Here is a 20,521-nt window from a genome sequence, read left to right as displayed (position 1 = left end):
CATGCATATACATAGAATATATACCAACCAATGAAGTTTCACTTGCAGGCATTGTATGATAAACAGACTTCGACAAGAGAATAAAAAATCTACACAAATAAATGCGAAAATATGATTTTATTGTGATGCACATTTGTTATGGGTCATATAGTTATTGAACGTCTCACGCGCGCAGTTCAAGTTCACAGATATGATTTTTCAAGGTATATAAGCATTAAAAATGAATCATCAATCACCAATGATTTAAATAAGTCATACTCCCAAATCATAGCTAATATAAGACTGGCTTTTTTATACATCGGCTTAAGTATCTTGATCGGAAATCCTCCTTTTCCTCCCTGACACATGAGTTCAGTGGCTAACTATATGGTATGACAATTTATATTTAAAAAATTTTTGCCTCGACAAATAAAATTGTTATTAACCGAAAAAATACTCTTGTTCTGACTGTATATTACCACTATCTATATTTCCGTACACATTAGACAAAAAAACAGAACTGAAAGATTTTGATTGGTACAGATACTCGAGTACTTATGGCAATCTCTTGTCTAGATGCTTCTTATTGCCCGTTAGTCATTTGTATAGCATCTTCCTGAAAATTTCATTTTTTCCTTGCATCACCAAGGCATGTGCTATCCAAAACTGTTCAGAAAATCATAATACGTTTCCGATATCTGAATTACTGTTTTTATCGTTTTGAGTTAGACTCAACGGTCTCCTTTTCTGTTATCAGAGTTATTCATGGCTGTAAAGAAGGAAGGGAAGTGAAGTTTGATAGTAAAACGTCTCAGTTCTTGTTTTATCATGACGGTACTGAGACTTGCCACTGGCATGAGCCAATGGGGGAACAAGTTTATATGTAACACAAAATGTATTCATTACACATGAAAACAATGGAGGTAAACAACAAGCGTCCCCCGAAAAAGTAACTCTGGTCTTAGTTCATGGCTAGCGTTCCTGGTGCTGCTGCTGTCATTCCGTCCGAGGGCGAATGTTGATGACGAAATGACGAACCGTCGCAAGTATCAACAAGTGTCAACACTGCCAATGAAAAAAATCATTGAGATCGCCTTACTGATAGCTCTTTGGTACGATGTTTAAGGTTAAAATACGCTGAATTAAACACCATTTACCACTTGTATTTTTGCTGGTTTCTGTTTTTCAGCTTTTTCTTCAACCATTTAATTAAATATACAAAACTGAGAGTCATGTTTCTTCTTTGTATCATTTTCTTTTCAAGGTCAGCAGCATTCCAGACGCATTATTTTTGCTTCATTGTATTTTTCTTTTTCGAATGATGAACGGTACCAAATGCGTAGAACAATGTCACATACCACCGAAGCCTGGTGAAAGAAATGACCAAGGAGTTAAATAATCGAAACTCAATGACAATTAAAAACATTCAACTAAAAGCCAATATTAGTAGCAATATACAGTTGTAGCTAGTCTCTAGATTTAAACTGGAAAAATATATTCATTTGGCCTAAAAAAGCTAACATAAATATTTATATTCTTTCTTGAACTAATCCAATTGTGAAATTCAGCATTAATAAACATGGTTTAATATGTAGCAAGCAGCTTACCATAGCCATGAGTGCTAACCCTGCCCCTATATTACGCAACGTGGGTGCTATACTGAATTTTCCTCCCTTCCCTGATACTGTGATCACAAAACGTATCCCCCAGGCTTTTATTAGTGTTCTGGCGGGTTGACCGTGTTCAACATAGTGATAGGCATGCCTAGAAAATACATACATAAACTACATCATAAATATATATTAATTTCAAGTCAATATCATTTCAATTATGATTTAAAAATATGATTCTCTCTCTCTCTCTTTCTCTCTCTCTCACACGCACACACACACACACACACACACACGCTCGCGCAAACACACATGCACGCAATCATGTACACACTCAAAATAGACACGCGCGCGCGGGTCGCTTGAGATAAACAGTGCAATAGCTCCCTGTAATTGTGTTAGGCTTGTTCTCTGTGATTGCGATAGATGTTCCGAATGTGCACCGAGCGTTTCTTACAACCAAACCCTAGATCAACTGATACATATGCATTTGGTTTCAGGGACTTCAGCCTAAGTAATCTTACATTCTCTTATAAAATGATTACTTCAATAATAAAGTTGCGGGTATAGTAGCGTTTAATGACTTTTTTCAATCAGTTTACAAAGCGTTTTATTTCGCAGTTCACAAAACAATTTTGCTGAGAGTAAAGCTTTGTAAAATTCATCTAGTTATAGTCAAACCAACAATGGCACTTTCAAAGCAATCGTGGCATTAAATCTTAATACACTGACAAGCACTTAATTCAAGCGGTCGATGATTTATTTCTATTTGGCTTTTACAAAGCTTTTCATTCCGTAGTCTAAAAACAATTTTGCCGACAAAAACCTTTGAAATAAGTCAGGTTATAACCCAACCAACAATGGCGTTTTAAATCCAATCTGACATTAAATTGTAATACACCAGCTATCACATCCCACGCAAATATTATCATTTAATTTAAACCTGTAGTTTAGCAATCCATGCGTGAATCCTAAAACACATCATAATGGCTATATGACTAGATATCGATTCTTTTACAATATTGTATACAATAACACATACAGAAACGCTCACCTAAAATTCAAGCCAGGGGCGATATCTGTTTTTTCGTCCACCCTTCTCATTGTAAAAAGTGGTAGGCAATATTTCGGGTCATAATCTAAATTGCAGTCCCACTGTATATTGATATTGATAACTCCTCCCTAGAGAAAACATACGCAATAAAACAACATTTTTCAATTTCCATGTCCACTTTCAGTATACACAATGGTCAATTCATGGTCCATTTAGATATTGAAAGTTAAAAAAAAAACGGCTGTGTTTAATCTATATACAGTATTAAAAGGACTTCTGTCAATTCACACAGATGAGTTATCGATTACCCATTAATAAAACAAAGATACAGTAAACATTTTATTAGAATATAACCAAATATGGTTACATTATTAAGCTTTGCAGATCTTGGCACTCACTTTATAAGCTAATTCAGTAAAATTTTCTCCAATACTGTTAATAATGTCGCCTATCCTAAACGTTGGGCAGTATTTTTCTTCATCTTTGTTCCATCTGCAAGTCTTAAGATGTTTTTCGGCATAATCTTCAGGAATTGTCCGCCTGGAATATAATGAAAAACCTTTTAACAAAAAACATATGAAGAAATTATTTATTATGAACAAACAAATATCTAAATTGCATGTTCGTACATTTAACATTTCATCATTAATACCGATAGATTGAAATGATATTCAATATCCAGAAAAGTAAAAAGTTTTTAAACTTAAAAAAAGTTTTACGGTTTTAAATATCATACTAAAATGCGATTTTGTATTTCCATATTTACCAAAGATTTTATTTTTTTTCTTTTCCTCCACCATTTTTTTCTGACATAATTTTTCATTTAATGTTAATTAAAGACCAGAAATAATAAGAATAGTTGGTATGTTAGAAGACAGCATGCTTCCCTTGAAAGATTATTACAATAAGAAACGGCAGACCGTCAACACAAATCATTTTCCTAACACCAACTGTTCTTATTAATTCCGATAACTATATGTTTGATAGACTGTCTTCATTAATCTTAACGGTATTCCAATACGTGGCTATCCTCGTGAAGATGTGTTTATAGGCAGAAATGACTGATCTATGACATTCAAGTATACAATCCATAAATATTCCTCCATTCATGACGCAACAGTACTGGCTAGTGTATATTTAAAATGTTCCCTATACCACAGCAGACACGTTTATGCTATAAAGGACGAACTAGTGCCAAGGTGAAAGTAAACATGGTAAAAATGAAAAAAGAACAGATCGCCTTCGGCTTGTTTGAAGAAATTAGTAGCATACTGAATACTTGCCTTCTTACGCCAAATTTCGGGAATACAATGTAGTTTTTTATAAGCACAGTGCAGTTCTCTACCCCCGGAAGAACAGGTCGACCTTTACTGAAACAAACAACATTTTAAATAATGTCTAGTCAAGGCAAAATGCTCATCTGAAGTATTGTGAGAATAAAAAAAAAAAAAAAAAAAAAAAAAAAAAAAAAAAAAAAAAACAGTATCATTTTTAAATGTCTAATTAAATATAATTCTGAACATGGATAATTGAAATTTGTATTTATGATGACATTGGTAATATGATTTGAGATTAATTACTTTTTCTCTACTTTGGGGAGAAGCAATGGAAAAGGAAGATCAATAACCTCATACCCAATCTTGACCACTTAACAAACGGGCAAGCCAACATTACTCAATTATAGCGTCATTTCATTTTCATTCCAAAAATCTCACAACTATAATGCCTTTAGACTACCCTTTATTGTTTATTTATTTATTTTAGTCTGGGTTTGTCTCTAACAAACTCGACTCTCTGGAAGAGTAGGTGCCGTTGACTAACGTTATAATGAAAGCACATGCCATTTTAGAACCAATTTAAATAGCGGAAAATGCATATCGATCAAAAAACCGTTGGCCTTCAATATCTTAATAAAAAGCAGACTAAGCTGATGACAAACACTACCAATTGCATTATGCAACGCAGCGAAACTAAAAGCTTGGGCTTATTAAATCAACCTTTGAATTAGCTAAGAATCCATTTTATACTGTAATCAAGCGGACTTCAGCCCCTTACTCACAGCAACGGGACGTCATTTTCCACGGGACACCATGCGAATACTTCACATGACGTCATGGAAGAGTTTCTAGACGACGGGATACATCGTCCTGTCATGACCCCTGAAACAGCACGACCTGTAAGTAATAAGACATGTATCTTTGCCCTTTATGCCTTAGTTAATTACGTTTGGACATTAAAATACTATAAAAACTAAAATGCTATAAAAATGTGATGACTTAATTATCATAGTATTAAATTAAAAAACAAAAAACAATAGATTTGCTGCTAACAATGAGACAGACACACAACACTGTATACAAAGACAAGGCAAAATAGAATTAAATAAAAAAATAAAATAAACAATAAAACCAGCATATTTGCCAAATATTGTCTCAGTAAAACAAAACTGTAACCAAAAGACGAATTCAAACACTGTGAACTACGGAAAAGACCGTCGAATATTGCTTCCACAAAACACCCAGACAAAAGGGCCGGAAGCAGCCAAAGGCTGCAAGAGGCCGTTTCCTTTGGGAAACCCTCTTTCTAACCAATCAGTGTAATTATTAATTGCAGTTCATTTCAACGTACAATTTGAAAATAATATTTCGAGTTAAACACGTTGAATCTCGATTATGATTCATAAATAAAACATCTCCTTGCAGTTTAAATTTTACCTTCTTAAAGGTATTGTCTTAATAACACACGCCTGGAGACGATATGTGAATGCGGCGATATACTCTTTTTTTCGGTTTTAGAGGTGTTTTACGGTGCAGTGCGAGTACTTTCTCTTGGTATGTATGTATGTGTGTATGTATGTATGTATGTCAAATAATACACTGCCACCTTCTCGCGATATATGCCTGACATACATGTATATCGCTCTGGTGACAGTGTATCATCTCACACATAGCATGCAACACATTGAACTAAACAAAAAATCAGAAACATGCGTAAACTCAGTCAACTTGGTGGGTTGTTTAATAAACCTGATTCCTATTAAAATGTTCCTATGGTAATGTGCCTTTGGTTTGGGTAATTTCAAATAATGACCGGAGTTAAACAATAGAACGCTGTGAAATACTGATGATGAAGAGCTAACACAACATAGAAAAAAACTGTTTGCCTAAGACTTTGTAATGATATTTTATCAAAATCGATGCCTCTCATCATTCAGGAAAAAAACAGATACATCAACGCCAACAGACTAGTATTTGCGACTAGCCCCGAATTAATGAACTACCGGATTACCGGTAGACATAGGAAGCAAACCACTTACCGTTGCTTCCAAATGTTGTTTGACCTGCTGAGCAGTCGGAGTCTCGCTTGCATGGGGCAACTTCTGGATCCTGATAACACAATGACCTGCATTAGATCTGTCTTTTTATTATTAGTACAGTACAAATTTTTCTGAATCAATAGCGAATCCGTTACATAAGATGGGAGAGTTTTTGCCTATTTTAATACTGATTTTTGTAAAAAAAAAAAAAAAAAAAAAGATAAAAAAAACTATATGAAGCATGCTTCCTTGAAATACTTTTTTCTTTCATTTTATTTATCTACTTATCTTATTATTTTCATTGGGGAAGGGGGTGGTTTTGTAAGCGAGTGGTGGCGGTTCTTCAGCGACCCCTAGATCCAACGGCAACATCACAGGAGAGAAGAAACTAATGTACATGCTTTTTAAAAATCTGTCATGACATACATTCCCTAACACTTGCTACAAAGATGTAGATGCAGTTGCTCTTTCATTCTTTCTTTTTTTTTCTCATCGTACCTCATCGCATTTTCCAAGCTTCTGGTTCGGCGTTACAACCATGTTTGTCATAAGAAAGAAAGCATCCTTTTCCTGAAATTTCAATATTGCAGTTACCATATGTTATAGAAGTGAAAAGCATATAAGCATATAAGCTTTACTTTAAAAAGCGCCTATTTTGCGTATTTTTTTCAAATAACAGTTGATTGCCTTTTTGTAAAACAACATGGTATTCAGAATATGATGTCCGTATGCTTTTTGGTACTTTTTAGTTAGTGTACATTTGTACATTTGCGACACACACAAACACAAACACACACACACACACACACACACACACATATATATATTGAAAACTCGTAACTCACCAAAGGAGGTACAACATATTCAGCAACGTCCCAAATGCGAGGTCCTACGGACGAAATATTGGTGTACTCAATCCCCTTTAATTTTGTGGTCACCGCACTGACCGGCACCTCTGTTTCTTGGTACCCCCTTTCCCACCAGAGGGCGTAACTGAAATACAACACCAGTGATTATTTGTTGGTGACCATTTTTAATTTACACAATGCTATGGACAATAAACCAATCATGTCAGAATTTCATTGATAAACCTAATTCCAAATGACAACTGAATTTTACGTGTTAAATTAAATTCAATTTATCACACTTATTCATTCAAAATATGACGGGATTTGAAGTCTCACAACAGGGTGCAAGGCCCATAACGTTAGCAAACCAAAGTGATAGACCATAACATGGCTATCATTTACCCTGATAAAATGTGATTGAAAATCTCGTTCATTTTGTTATTTGACCTGGAGGCCCGGCAGGCAGACGCAGAGGAATACAGAAATAATAAACAGTGCAGGTCTAAAGTAAGTCAAATCTATAACAAATATGGCTACAGTGCAAGTACAAATTCCGCAAATTCAATCAAAGGATACTCCCCCCCCCCGTGCATATATACTCTTCCTTATATAAATCAATATAGAACATATCTAAAACAAGTGACATATTATTAAATTCCCTTATTTTGTTATGGTAGTTTTCACACGTTTTTACACTGGGCGGCGTCCTTTCAGCCACCATAAAATGAATACTCGATAATTACGCCGATAATTACGTCAGTTACGCCAGGTGTCGGCACGTAAAGTTTTTTTTCTTTTTTACTCTCAAACGGGGCCGTACTACGGGACGCATAAAGGACGTCTCCAGTGTAAAAGGGGCTTAAGCAATGGCTGTTACACTGCAGTTTTGAAAAATGGCGCAAATTATTGAAGAGGTGAGCTCTAGGTGGTTACAGCTGCAATGCTCTGTGACAAAATAGCCAGAATGCGAGGTTTTAAAAATGCACACTTATATACCTGCTGCTGATGTGTGCAGTGGCAATTAATCCTCTCCAACAAATGTGAAGGATGAATATGTCGATCTCCTCTTATAAAAAAAGGATGAGCTGGATGAATGATTATATCGCATTTTTTCTATGCTTGACATAATTTTACTTTTAACATTAATGTAACATTGGTATATTCCAAACTTTTTAGCAAGAATGTCATACATGTACATTATATGTTACGCCCCAATAACGGCTTGTTAATGAATACTTCAGTAAGTTTTGGCTGATGCTTTTTTTCTATAGATTCAAATGTTACTCAAATACAAAATAAGGAAATGAAATATGTGTAATCTCCACAACTTTGACCTCATGAGTGTTAAGTTTTACTTCGTAATCATCAAAATCCTAAACCGAAATCAGCCCAAGGCAGATCTATCTTTTTCATTTAGGGTTTTTCATCAGGGGATATATCATTTAATTTGTACTTATCTCCTGGAAACCACATTGGTTTCTATCCACCCAGTTGCCGGGTGTTTGCCCAGATCATTATAGTTGATCTATCTCCAGGCAACTTGCTTCTCTGTAGGTTGTTATGATATACTTGAGTGAATACAGTTAAATTTAGTCGTAATTGATACTGGGCTTGGCTCCAATAAGCATTGTCGCGTAAATGAACTCAAAAACTGTTCGAACCTGGATTGAGGCAGAGTAACGTGTCTCTCTAGGAAGAAACGCAGCCAACTTGACTCGAATTGTTCAATATACAAATACAAAGTATCTGAATTCTGTTTTATTTTGGTTCTGTCTGTTTGCATGTCTATTGGCCCTATTCACAAGACAGTAGAATGAGGATATCATTGTGTGAAAACATCACAGATGAACTGGGATGGTTTTTAGTTTCCAAAATGGAGTGATTAATGAGTATATGTGATCAATGAAGAAGGTTGGAACCAAGCTGCTAAAAACGCTATATTATAGATTTTTGGTGGATTACAGAAAAAAATAAACAGTCTGTATTATTAGTAAATCCGAATCAAAAGGGCGATTATTGTCAGTTCCGAAACTCAAATCTGTCATATTTGCTGTGCCATTTTCATTTTCAATGACTATATCAGTAAGAGGATTCACAGGAATAAGGCCCACCCTGAGTCTCGCAGAAACTAATTAAATATTCTCGTAGAGTCATACTCCAATGGATATATATTGGCACTTTGTTTATATAGGACTCACTAACCCAAAGAAAGAACACGATATTCAGGGCAGTTTAGAGGATGAAAATCGTTCGTTTTTTCTTAAAATGAAAACATAAAACCCAATAAGGCAGGAATAAGTTTAGAACATTTCATTTCTGATGCACATTATGATTTCTGTATTCTTGCTTTTGAACTGTGGGAGTGCCTAAAGTTTTGTAAAAGTTACTTTCCCCATTCCTGTTATATCTCTGCGCGTGCGCTTCCTGTTACGTAATTACTTCCCCTCCATTCCCGTTACATATTTAGGTCTATACCATCAATCTAAAACTACCGGCATTTACTATCGATGGCATAAATCCTACTAAATACTAAAAAAATGTCGGTCATAATGTTAATTTGATAAATTGCATGATGATTGACGTAGTTTTAATCCAAATTGTAGTATGTTTTGTATATTGTCAAGGTATGTGGGATGCATTTCTTGTCACGACGCCAATTTGTTTCCAAAAGGCAATACATGGTTTTCATCACAACACTTAACTATAACAGTAGAGCTAACTTGTCGAATCCATTCGGGACAATTGCTTCAGTTTTCGGAGATTAAACCTACTATAGAGATAAAAGCTCGCTTAGGGAAATGACTTCCTCAGATGGGAGTATATTACGCAAACATATGTGGTACAAACGAATGAGGCAGAATGAAAAGCAAATAAAGAGTTCGTGTTTAGGTTATCTTTCCATGATTACCAATTTACCAAACGCTTGTTTTGCTACGAGGGAACAAAGAGCTAATTTAAGGCCATCACTGCTTATATCATAACATGGGCTTCTTTGCCCTTTTCAATATTCTTCACGCTTTTAGCAAATGATGACGCAAAATGCATTAAACAATGTTGGAACATTAATTTAATCACTTTTGGGCACATGATTTATTTTTCGGAGATAATACCGTCTCTGGAGAAATAAAGAGCAATAAAGGAAATAATAAGCCTGGCGTGTATTACGCAATTATATGAGAAACAAAGGCTTTTTCATTGGCAATCATCATACCCAACAGATCTTTTCAATATTCAAAATCTTCGTGACATTTTTTTGTGGAATTAGACACCGTAAGGGAATAATTAACAGCTATCACAGCTTGTTTCATAGCAAGAACCATTTCGCCTTTTGCAATCCTGTCTACGCCTTGGACAACCATGAAGCAAAATACAACACTTAATATAAAATGTATTAGAATCAGTATTTAAGTTAAATTCGAACACGTGAAATGTTTTTCCAAGATTGAACGGTCTCTAGAGATGAAAAGCGCAATTAGGGAAAACATGGGCTTGGCATACTGTACATTACTCAAACATACTTGGAACGAACGTAATTAAAGTAGCATATCGAAAACTCATCACCAGTTTTTTCAGGGAATCATGCTGATGTGAACTTTCGTCAGAGACGATCTCCCTGATTCCATTTTTTTTTTCTAATTGAAAGAATGAGATCATTGAAAGCAAACACAGCTGTTGCAGCTTGATTATAAGTGTGACTTTTCCACCCTTTTCAATCTTCTTAACGTCTCTCAGACAACCAAAAAAGCAGAAAATTATTCGATGTAGGAGTATTGACAGAAGCTATAGACAGGTATATATCTACAGAACAACCTTTTTCTTTGCCTCTCTTCCACCTTGTTATTTCGACAAACGTTTCGTGCACCGTCAATTTGAATTTCAAATGTTAGGAGATTATTTTACCAGTGAGCTCTACAAACTAAATAAACGGGGTTTGTTTGGGCGCTGAGCGGTGGAGGTGGGGGTGGAATAGTTGGAAACTTAGATACTGATGGAATACCATCGCTGTTTTATATACATCAGTTCACCTTACTAAGGCAAAGTAACACATGGAATTATTATTTGATAAACACATCACTCCTCAACTGCGCTTGCACCTGAGCAAGCACGGAGCATCTGCATCAACTCACATGCAAGGCTTCATAAACAAAGTTTATATTGAAAGTAGTTCAGGCATACCACCAAACTGGCGTACTGGCATCTCTGAATTCATCTGAATGTTTTTTTTTTTTTTTATGAAAACGATTTATTCTGATTTTGACGCTTTTTACTGGTTTTTCATGTCATTGATAATCTCCATTTGATTCTCATTGGAAACTCAGAGTTTGAAAGAACTAACCTTTTCTATGCTTGGATATTGAACCATAAGATTAACAAATTCTTGAAATTGACACAAATTCTACCCACTGAGGACAGACGCCGTAAACGTCACTGTTGCCGTCCATGTGCCAACTGAATGCATGCGATAATTGCCAACATTCAGTGTGGCTTGCAAGCGTTTCTCTCTCTCTCTCTGTCTCGTGTGTGTGTGTGTGTGTGTGTGTGTGTGTGTGTGCCTACGAGTGTGTGTGCATCTGTGCCCGGCATACCGAAATGGTTCAAATATATATAAACATACAAGTCATTTGACAAAACTTTGAATACGGTTTGAATCATCAGGGATTCATTAGCAACTTTGCAAACAATTAACTAATGAACCAAATGTTCACCGTGTGTAGTTTACTTGTATTTGGAAGCCTGGCCTGCGACACTTGTACACACCGTTTAATCATTCAGAAACACTTAAATGAATGAATGTCCATTAATTTTCAGACACAGGTTACTTTGCTTTTGTCACTGAATCCAAACCTACTTAAAAACGGTTTCAAGAGCCGTCTGGTTCTTTCACACAGAGTTATTCATTTTTTGTTAACTGTTCTGCTTCTCTAAAAATCGATGCTGTTTGAAAACGGTCTGGGTATTAGGCCTACATTATGACTCCAAAACTTAATGTGCTTATAAGAGTAAGCTGGCACCTGGTGTAAAACCCGACTTTCAACAAATTACCATTTATTTCAAGTTCTCCCACAAAAAAATCTAAACTGAAACAAGCCATAGGCTAATAGCTTCTAACACAACACATATTGTAACTGGTATTAATACTATCGTGCTAAGTATAGGGTAGCTAACTAGACAAGTAACTCATCGATTCAGATCCTACGCTCTTTACTGCGTGGACACGTAGGTGCAAGGGTGTATGCAATTAATAAAATTTAAAGTGACTACATGGAAAATCGCTCTCGAGTAGTATGTGCAATTAAGGTCCCCCAACCACTCTATAATAGCATATTTAGAGAGTCTCATTGAAAGCTATAATTAATTAGCAAATAACCCTAGGAGCGTTTCTACCACTCCGTTACAAAATTGGCCAGCATGGCCCATCAATTAATAGTCTGTCAATTTTTAACTTTAAGCTGCGTAAATAGCTAACATGATAGTATCAGCGTCGTGTTCCTGGCAGGGGACCATGTTTAATATGTAGCATTTGCTTTAAGTGCACTAGCAAACGCACTTAGTATTTAAGCTTATGGCGAAACAGATTAAGTTGCAAGAAGCAAATGATAGTTTGCCTTACAATCCTTGACTTCGATTTTTCAGGATTACTTCAGTAAAGTCGACATACATCATACACTTTGCATGTTTTAAAAGATCTTTTTGTCATCCTGAAATCTTCTATAGATCAAGTAGAATGACAAATCTGCGTAGAATTTGCCCAGTATAAAGTTGAATATCGAACGGATATGCGGGTAAGAAACGCTTTGCATATTTACCAATATTAATTTCACCGCTATACAAAAGGACGATGTAGCTTTCAAGCGTTCACTGCTGCATGATGCACCAAGGCGAAATCAAAATGAAACATCATTTATGCATTGAAGCTGGGCTATTCAAATGAATCACATCATATAACAATACAGTTGAGATGCCATATCAATACAGTTGATAATAAAAGGAAACCATCTATTCGATCCAAATGCCAGTAGAAAATCTGCCATAAAAAAAAAACATTCCAGGGCGGTGGTTCAAACAATTAACACATAATGCAATTGGACATTCTCTACTGACGGAAGGTTAGAAAAATGATCAACACAAAGCCTTTTCTTATCAGTCATAAACTTATTGTAGGCCTAGACTGTGGTTCTCTGTTGTTGTTTATCAGTCACATGCCTGGCCCATTTTACCGGGGCTCACTCTAAATGCATCACATCTCTGCGGCACGATCACACACAGCCTCCATTGCGCCGTGTGAGGCTTGCTTAAAATGCTTTCAAGGCAAATAAAAGTTGGTTGTCGTACCTCACCAGAAACCGTATCCGTGAACGTAATCAACTCCTGCAACTCCGTATTTTTTTTCAAGGACTTGGTTCAATCAGGTGCCCCTAGCCAAGACTATGACTGGGTGCAGTCCTTTCTTGAGCCTTAACCATTCTACGTTTTCACAAGTGTAAACGCGCCGCTACAAATCTGCACAGTTCGATAGCTTCATGAGCCAAAATGCATCGAGTTATTTTCAGGGATTTTCGGGTTACAGCAGATAATTACTTTTCATATGACGACTGTGCCAGAAAATATAGATTCAAACCTGCTTCTTGTATACAGAAATTGATAGCGAAAGAGCGATGTACGACGTTTTTAGAAAATGTTATTTGCATGGTTTCAGCTATTATGGTATCGTGCCATTCCCGTTGGTATAGAGCCGTCCCCCAAGACCACAAACTTCCATTAATCATATAATGTCAGAAGCCGACTTCAGTTGACAGACGCAGGCTTCTGCGCGGCAAATAATTACTTTAATTCTCAAATTAAGATTTTTATCGGATGGACATTTCAACTTCATGTAGATTGTATATAGTCGTCAGATAAAAACGCTTTTCAAGTTTGGATTCCCCCGTCTCTGTCCGTTTTACTTCTTGGGTGTGGTGCGTGGGGTAGGGTGGGGTATGGTGGGGTTGGGGCTCAGGACCAACACTCTCATCCGGTAAAGATTGTAGATAAATCGACAAAATCGATGGCAATAATAAGTTATTTGGAGTTTCGAAAAGCGTGGTCCTTAACATTCATCACTATTTTCTGTTCACAGTTTTGCTACAGCGTACAATACCGAGACTACAATAATGATGTTAATCGTAACAATCATAATTACAATAACAACAACAACAACAATGGTGATGACGATAATGAAGACAGCAGTTCTGGTAGTCTGCAGTACGTTGTACACAATATTTTGTGCATGACTTTATTCATTAAAACAACAGCCATGCTGGTATGATGTTATATTAAATCATCGACAAGGATTACATAATTTATCAATCAATTCTGAGTAAAACAACAGATGGAGGTTGTGGTAACATTAAGTGCGGACTGTATCTCTTGGGACATGCACTTTATGTAATTCCAAAAAAGTTGTGGTTTGGTGTTTCAGAGAAAACTTCATTTATAAAGAGAGCAACCCCTAGAGTGTTTTGAATGTTGACTATGAAATACAAACTTGTTAATGTAAGGCTACCATACCATCACCTTTTCTATTAACGCTTCCATTCCGACACTTGTTTGAAAGTAGGGCCATCTGTTTTGTCTTTTGCTTTTACCAATACCCTTATGTTTCACAGCAAACTTAATCTGTGAAAAATGAAACCCCTTGAGTGTTTTGATGTTGGCTAAAAAAAGACAAAGTTGTTAGTGAAAGGCTACCATCATTTTTCTATTAACGCTTCAGTACCGCCACTTGTTAGAAAGTAGGACAATTTGATTTGTCTTTTGCCTCATACCAATGGCCCTGTTTCACAGCAAACTTAATCTGTGAAAAAAAGAAACCCCTTAAGTGTTTTGTTATTAGCTATACAAGAAAAGTTGTTAATGTAAGGCTACCATCAATTTTTTTCTATGAACGCTTCCATGCCGCCTCTTGTCAGAAACTAGGACAATCCGTTTTGTCTTTCGCCTCGTACCAATGGCCACGCTGCCATTTGGAAATGCCCTAGCTTTCTTAAGACCCGGATGTTGAGGCTGTTACAGGTTGTTAATTGATTGGAATTTATTGTTTTGTTATCTAATGCCATTTGCCAACACGAAACGATCTCATGCGTTCCTACATTGATTGATAATATATTAATTTTATCACCGTATATTGTTTTTCAACTGTTCTAATATCCTTTATCTAACATCTTCAAGTATCTGTTTTTCTCCGGTGTACAAGCTGCAATTCACTTCATCTACTAATCCAATTTAGCAATGCCTGCTAATCTAAAGGCTTATGCAAAAATCTACCTTTGACACAAATGTACCCAAGTAAGAAAACGAAAATGTACGCTATCCAGGTTTCTACAAACAAAACCGATACTGGGATAGCTTGCAATATGAACGACCATTTAGGTGGACAAGGCAATGCGTCAGCGTACCTAATATATAATGCCCCATATGGGATTCTACACCCTTCATACTGCCATTAGTCGTATCTGCACTGAAATAACCCTATCGTGTATGAAAGCCTGTGAGAGTCATCGTCGGAAATGGCATTTTGTTTTCAATTAAATGTCATTTCAGTTTCCAAAGGAGTGTCCCCATGATGTAAGAACATGTGTTATAAAGGTTTCAGCTTTAGTAATGAGTTTTTGGATGTGTGCGGACACATATTCAGAGACATGTAAATATGACCACCGCCCATCGCCTTCAGTAATCTTACAATACCAGGGGCGGATCCAGGATTATTTGAAGGGGGGTCCGGAGCGACAGGCCTCGGATGTAAGCCGACCATCGCCTCTTTGGTGTGGGGCCCCGATTTTTTTTTTTTTTTGTGTGTGTTTTAGAGAGCAAACAGTGCCCTTTGGTATGGTTTAAAACTATAATTTGGCTAGTCCAAATTCTAATTTCAAGAGGGGAATATTGGTGTGATATATTTTTCAGAAAGCGAAGGGGGGGGGGGGGGTCAGGACCGCCCTGACCCCCCCCCCTAACTCCGCCACTGCCATACGTATTAGTATGTACGCAGACCTTCGAAGCTATCTGTAGTAGGTAAATATATACATTTGAGTTCTGCTTTATGTTGTGTACGCCCTCATAGTAGACAGTTTGATCAGAACAGAATTGTACCAGAAAGGTACACGTTATTTACAGTAACCCATTCTCGGTGTAGGCCTACATGTAATCTCGGGGTAGATTTGCTCTAAAAATGCCCACTTGAAAAAGACACTTTGAAACCCAAGATCCGTGAATAGTTTTGCTCATCATTTTTGCCTCTGGCGTGACTTTAGATTATCACATTCATGTTTACCTTACATGTAAGAATAATTTTAATTAAAAGTCAACCACTTTGGTATTATCCAACAATTTAAATTATTTGATAAATAGACATCCACACTGAGACTGACATGACATTCACCAAACGAGACAACGCTGTAGTCTGCCTCGAAATGACACTATCACCATGACAACACACTTAACAAACTCGTATTACACCGTATTACACTAAATTAAATACTCCGAACTCCCGTGTCTCCCAGAGCGTGAATGAACATCGTCAGAAGCACGAAACCAAAAAAGTTCAACTTCTAATAGACTACTGTGCTTTCCATCCTACGTATTTAATACCAAATTCTATCTCGGGCTTATCTAAAACATCTAATTTGTCAGGCATATATATCTAATAGCTTTTAACAATAATGTTCAACGTTTGTGTTATTGGGGTCTTGGGAATGGGACATGGCCAACTTCATTCACAATGGCAATTGCGTACTATAATTGCTACCAGCTGCAGAATACATTTTAATATTTTAATATAGCTATTACTATGACAATTATCTCCCATCAAATACGTTTTATATTGAACTCTGTACTACTGCCTATTTCTCTCTAGTATAAAGGTACTGTGTTCCGTGAAGTATTTGTCAAAGCTGTATGTTGATTTCATTTTGTTGAAATTAATACGCACTCTGAAAATCACTAAAAATCACATATTTTTTCTAACCGTATAAAGCCAAACTAATTCCTCTGGTGTCTCGAAAATGGGCATCCCATGGTTAGAAATAATAATTTTACGGTCTGCTCTGACAGTGCGTAATAGGTTAAGCCGTCACAATTTCACTGGGAATGCAACCCACATGTAGGCCTATGATACTCTAACGTTGCGTACATGCATAGATCCCTAGCCTCTAGACTACTCTGGCTTATACACACAAGTGAACGTGTTGCCCATTGGGAAAATCACTCAGAGCTTTGCGAAGCAAGAAGTCACATGGGTCTAATAAAAGCAAATTTCTATTAGCGGTAATAGATACGAATGCCAATACCATTGAAATTAAGTCTTATCTGTTAAAGTAAGAAAAACATAGCGCACGATAGAAAACATTAATTCCGTCACACATTCTAATCGTGTACAGTAATTTCAAGAGGATAATGGTACTTACAATGCCGTATACAATAATATGGTCAACTGTATTGTAAAGTTGATGGTTCCCACCACATTGTTCTTGATGACCACATATTTGGGTGTCTCGTATTCGAATAGTCCTCTCGCTGCTATTTTCACGTCATCTAGCGTCAAACACATTTTCGATATATATCCTTCCTGCAGTTCTTTCCAAACTCTTAGTAGAAACCGCTGTCCATGTACTCCGATCTCTGTTAAGATTCAGAGATTTCTGGTTCAGTCGAAAATGAAAATAACCTTTTAAGTAGGCCCTAATACTCCTGTCGTTCTTCGGTGTTGTTTTCAAAATTGTTTCTGCGATCCTTGCCAATCTCCGGTTGTTTTCAACACGGGCTGAGCTAAAACTTATATTTATACATATATTAAAAGGGAAGTCATACCGAATAGGTTACGACACTCTCATCTCCAAACATCAAGGAAGAAAACCCGTATGGAGCAATGCGATGGTTCACGTGTGATCCACAAGCCTGGAATCTGACAAGTGGAAAGTAAGCAGAATCGAAATGCCAATCATGGCGCATTCACCACACGTAATATCTCTGCAGTGCTCTTCGCTTATGCTTCCTCGTTCTAGGGCAAAATGCAGGAGTTACATCTCCTTTTTTCGCGGAGTTGATATTACTCATCCCTAATATCCCTTGATTATATTCATGATAGTGGAATCGTGGTAAAATTACCACTAGATCCTACGCATTCTGGCCCAGGTAGCCTCTCTGCCAAACCTCTCTAATAATGAAATTGCGCCTATGTATTCGTATCAGTTGTTGGAGAACTGCTAAGCTAGAATTATTTTTTAAGTGTAGATATATCAGTCGCCTAATGCAATTAAAGATCCGTCATTAGTGGCTTTGGTAACAGTCCGACAATAGCAGCGTTGGTGATATTTAACAAACTTCTTACAGATTTTTCCTAAACTTTCAAAACCTCCTAAGGCGAGAATGAAGTCTTAAACGCATGCACTTATTGAAGAGCAAAGAAGCCACGAAGTGTGAAGATACATATTTGTGGAATACATTTGACCAAACAGACGGTTAACTCAAACGCGCCTGCGCATCTGTCATATAAACGTTAGTACACCTCATACGCTCTCTCTATTGCTCTTTTTGTCATTATACCTTGTTTAAAGAACCGCACAGAATTATGCTTTGGTCCTTACACTACACATGCTTAATGGAATTGATTTCTAGATGACATTGTAATGACAATACCGTAATGCCATCCTTCATTTGGTGATAATGCTAAAATATTGAACATATCTAAGCGAATAAGTAGGTTAAAACTAGTGTATTTATGTCTATAATTGACGACTTTATGGGTTTTAAATTGAGGTTTGGGCGGTGAATATAAAATAGTTTACATGTAGATTGCTTTATTAAGTACCCATGCACTTAGATATGTTTATGTATTTTTAAAAAATTAAGATGCCCAAATTTTTTATTACCATGAGGTCCAGAATGTTCACTTCACCTCGCCTTCGTTACAGTAACGTTAGCATAACGTTTTTTGGTCATATTATAAACGTTATGATAACGTCATGATAACGCCCTGTGTTTGCTGGGTTGTTCATGTACAATGGTGAACTGACGCGCTCTGTGACCATATCGTTGCTAAAAATTCTTTCACTTTTAAATTAGACATAGACTGACTGCGATGTTGCTCTGTTTTGTTTATTTCTTCTTTGAGGATGTATAGCAAAGGCATTTACTCCATTTACAAGTGATGTTTTGCCCTTTTGTGATTATATATTCATGTAGATAAAACAATTTCTGGGAACACCTATGTTTAAAACATTACCCTTTAAGTAATGTGCCCTTCACCGACGGTGAACTAGCATTTATCTGTTATTCAACAGCAAATTACATAGCAAATACCGCAAGTGTGCTTCATAATATGGTACTAATTGATACGCCTAATCCAAGCGTTACAGATGCCGGTTTTGTATAGATAAGACGACGATGTCTCGCTAAACCTATCGTTATCACAGGCATGGTATATTAATGCCGCATAGAACGATTGCCCATTATTGGTTTTTGAATTTTTTTCTGTAATTTTTAATATAAAATACAGTTAAAACAATAAACATTTTTGTCATTTGCATCTTTTGATATTCTTCAAGGCGTCAACTAATAAATAATGAATGTCTCCTTGGTTTTATTTTTCCTATTGTGGTATACATTGCATGACAAAAATTAAAAGCCCACAACGTAGGCAATGTATTCCTTTCCAACTGTCAACAATACAGGTGATGTAATAAGGAAGAGGGCGCTTGTTTGCATTCGACCTTGTTCAAATGCTTGTTTGCATTCTTGTTTTCCATTTGATCCTCCCCTTTGTCTGCCCTTACCCCCAAGATCTGCATCACTCATTATAGTCAAAATGTCAGTACACTAACTAAAAAAAACATCATTGAGATCTCATCATCGTGTATCAATAATTGCATAACGGTTAGACCACAGTAGTACTTTCGTATATATATGATATTGTAGCAAATAACACAGTTTATTATCTAATACAGCACTTGTTAATGCGCAACAATTAACACACTGCTTATGTCACATTACATTGCATGATGGCATTCGCTGCTCGGGGAAGATACAGTACATAGAAAACTAGACTCTAGAAAAAATATTTAATCGTATTCATTCGCGCTAAGGCACCATAGACTCACAGCATTATTTAAAAAAGGGTGTAATGGTGCAAAGGATTCTAAATGCTAATAGGCAAAATGAGGCATGCAATTTTGGTATATGAATTCAGTGCTATATATTCCCAATTCATGACAATTTTGGCAAACTCATCTGGTACTTTTAATATCTAGAATCGCATCTATGAAACACATACACAGAAGTCCATCTAAAGTAGAGTAAAGAAAATCAATGGTCATATCCGACGGACAGTTGAAATTAAACACCCCCATAACTATGTAAACGGCAAGCATCGGGTGCTAAAATAAATGAGGCAGATGGCAGTGTTTTAATGTCATTATATAGAACAAAATTGACGTTGCTGTCAAAACAATTCCTACATAAGAGACGGAAAAAAATTGTATCCCATTAAAAACTTCTAACTGTTATACCATAACACCATAAAGCATCAAAGACACCACGTCCTCCTCGTTCCAAGAAAAACTGTATATTCAATTGATTCCCTACATCTCCATTAAGGGGCACGCTAATCCACAAACACGGAGAAACATAGACAAGCGAACGTCAGAACAATTTCCCCTTGCGACGTTAATTGATTCGGGTTTTA

General features: G+C 36.5%; 1 protein-coding gene across 2 annotated transcripts; it reads right to left on the bottom strand.

Annotated features, from left to right (window-relative positions):
- Nucleotides 1–98: 98 nt before the first annotated feature.
- On the bottom strand, nt 99–18,282 carry LOC106162933 (P2X purinoceptor 4). Of its 2 annotated transcripts, none has more exons than XM_013540372.2 (10): nt 17,247–18,282; nt 6,805–6,952; nt 6,458–6,529; nt 5,960–6,029; nt 4,703–4,817; nt 3,927–4,013; nt 3,042–3,183; nt 2,644–2,771; nt 1,587–1,743; nt 99–1,346 (listed from the first exon to the last, which is right to left on the bottom strand). In XM_013540372.2, the coding sequence occupies exons 1-10, from the start codon at nt 17,387–17,389 to the stop codon at nt 1,245–1,247; spliced, it is 1,164 nt and encodes a 387-aa protein (XP_013395826.1). In that variant the 5' UTR covers nt 17,390–18,282; the 3' UTR covers nt 99–1,244. The 2 variants fall into 2 exon arrangements, with proteins under 2 accessions (XP_013395826.1, XP_013395827.1); XM_013540373.2 differs by having other exon boundaries at nt 4,703–4,802; nt 17,247–18,281.
- Between the last annotated feature and the right edge of the window lie 2,239 nt (nt 18,283–20,521).

Source organism: Lingula anatina, chromosome 3, assembly GCF_051362555.1.
Source record: "Lingula anatina isolate TDL-2025a chromosome 3, LinAna3.0, whole genome shotgun sequence".
Classification (NCBI taxonomy): domain Eukaryota; kingdom Metazoa; phylum Brachiopoda; class Lingulata; order Lingulida; family Lingulidae; genus Lingula; species Lingula anatina.
Note: the sequence above shows the minus strand (reverse complement) of the source record. Positions and strands in the feature narration are given on the sequence as shown.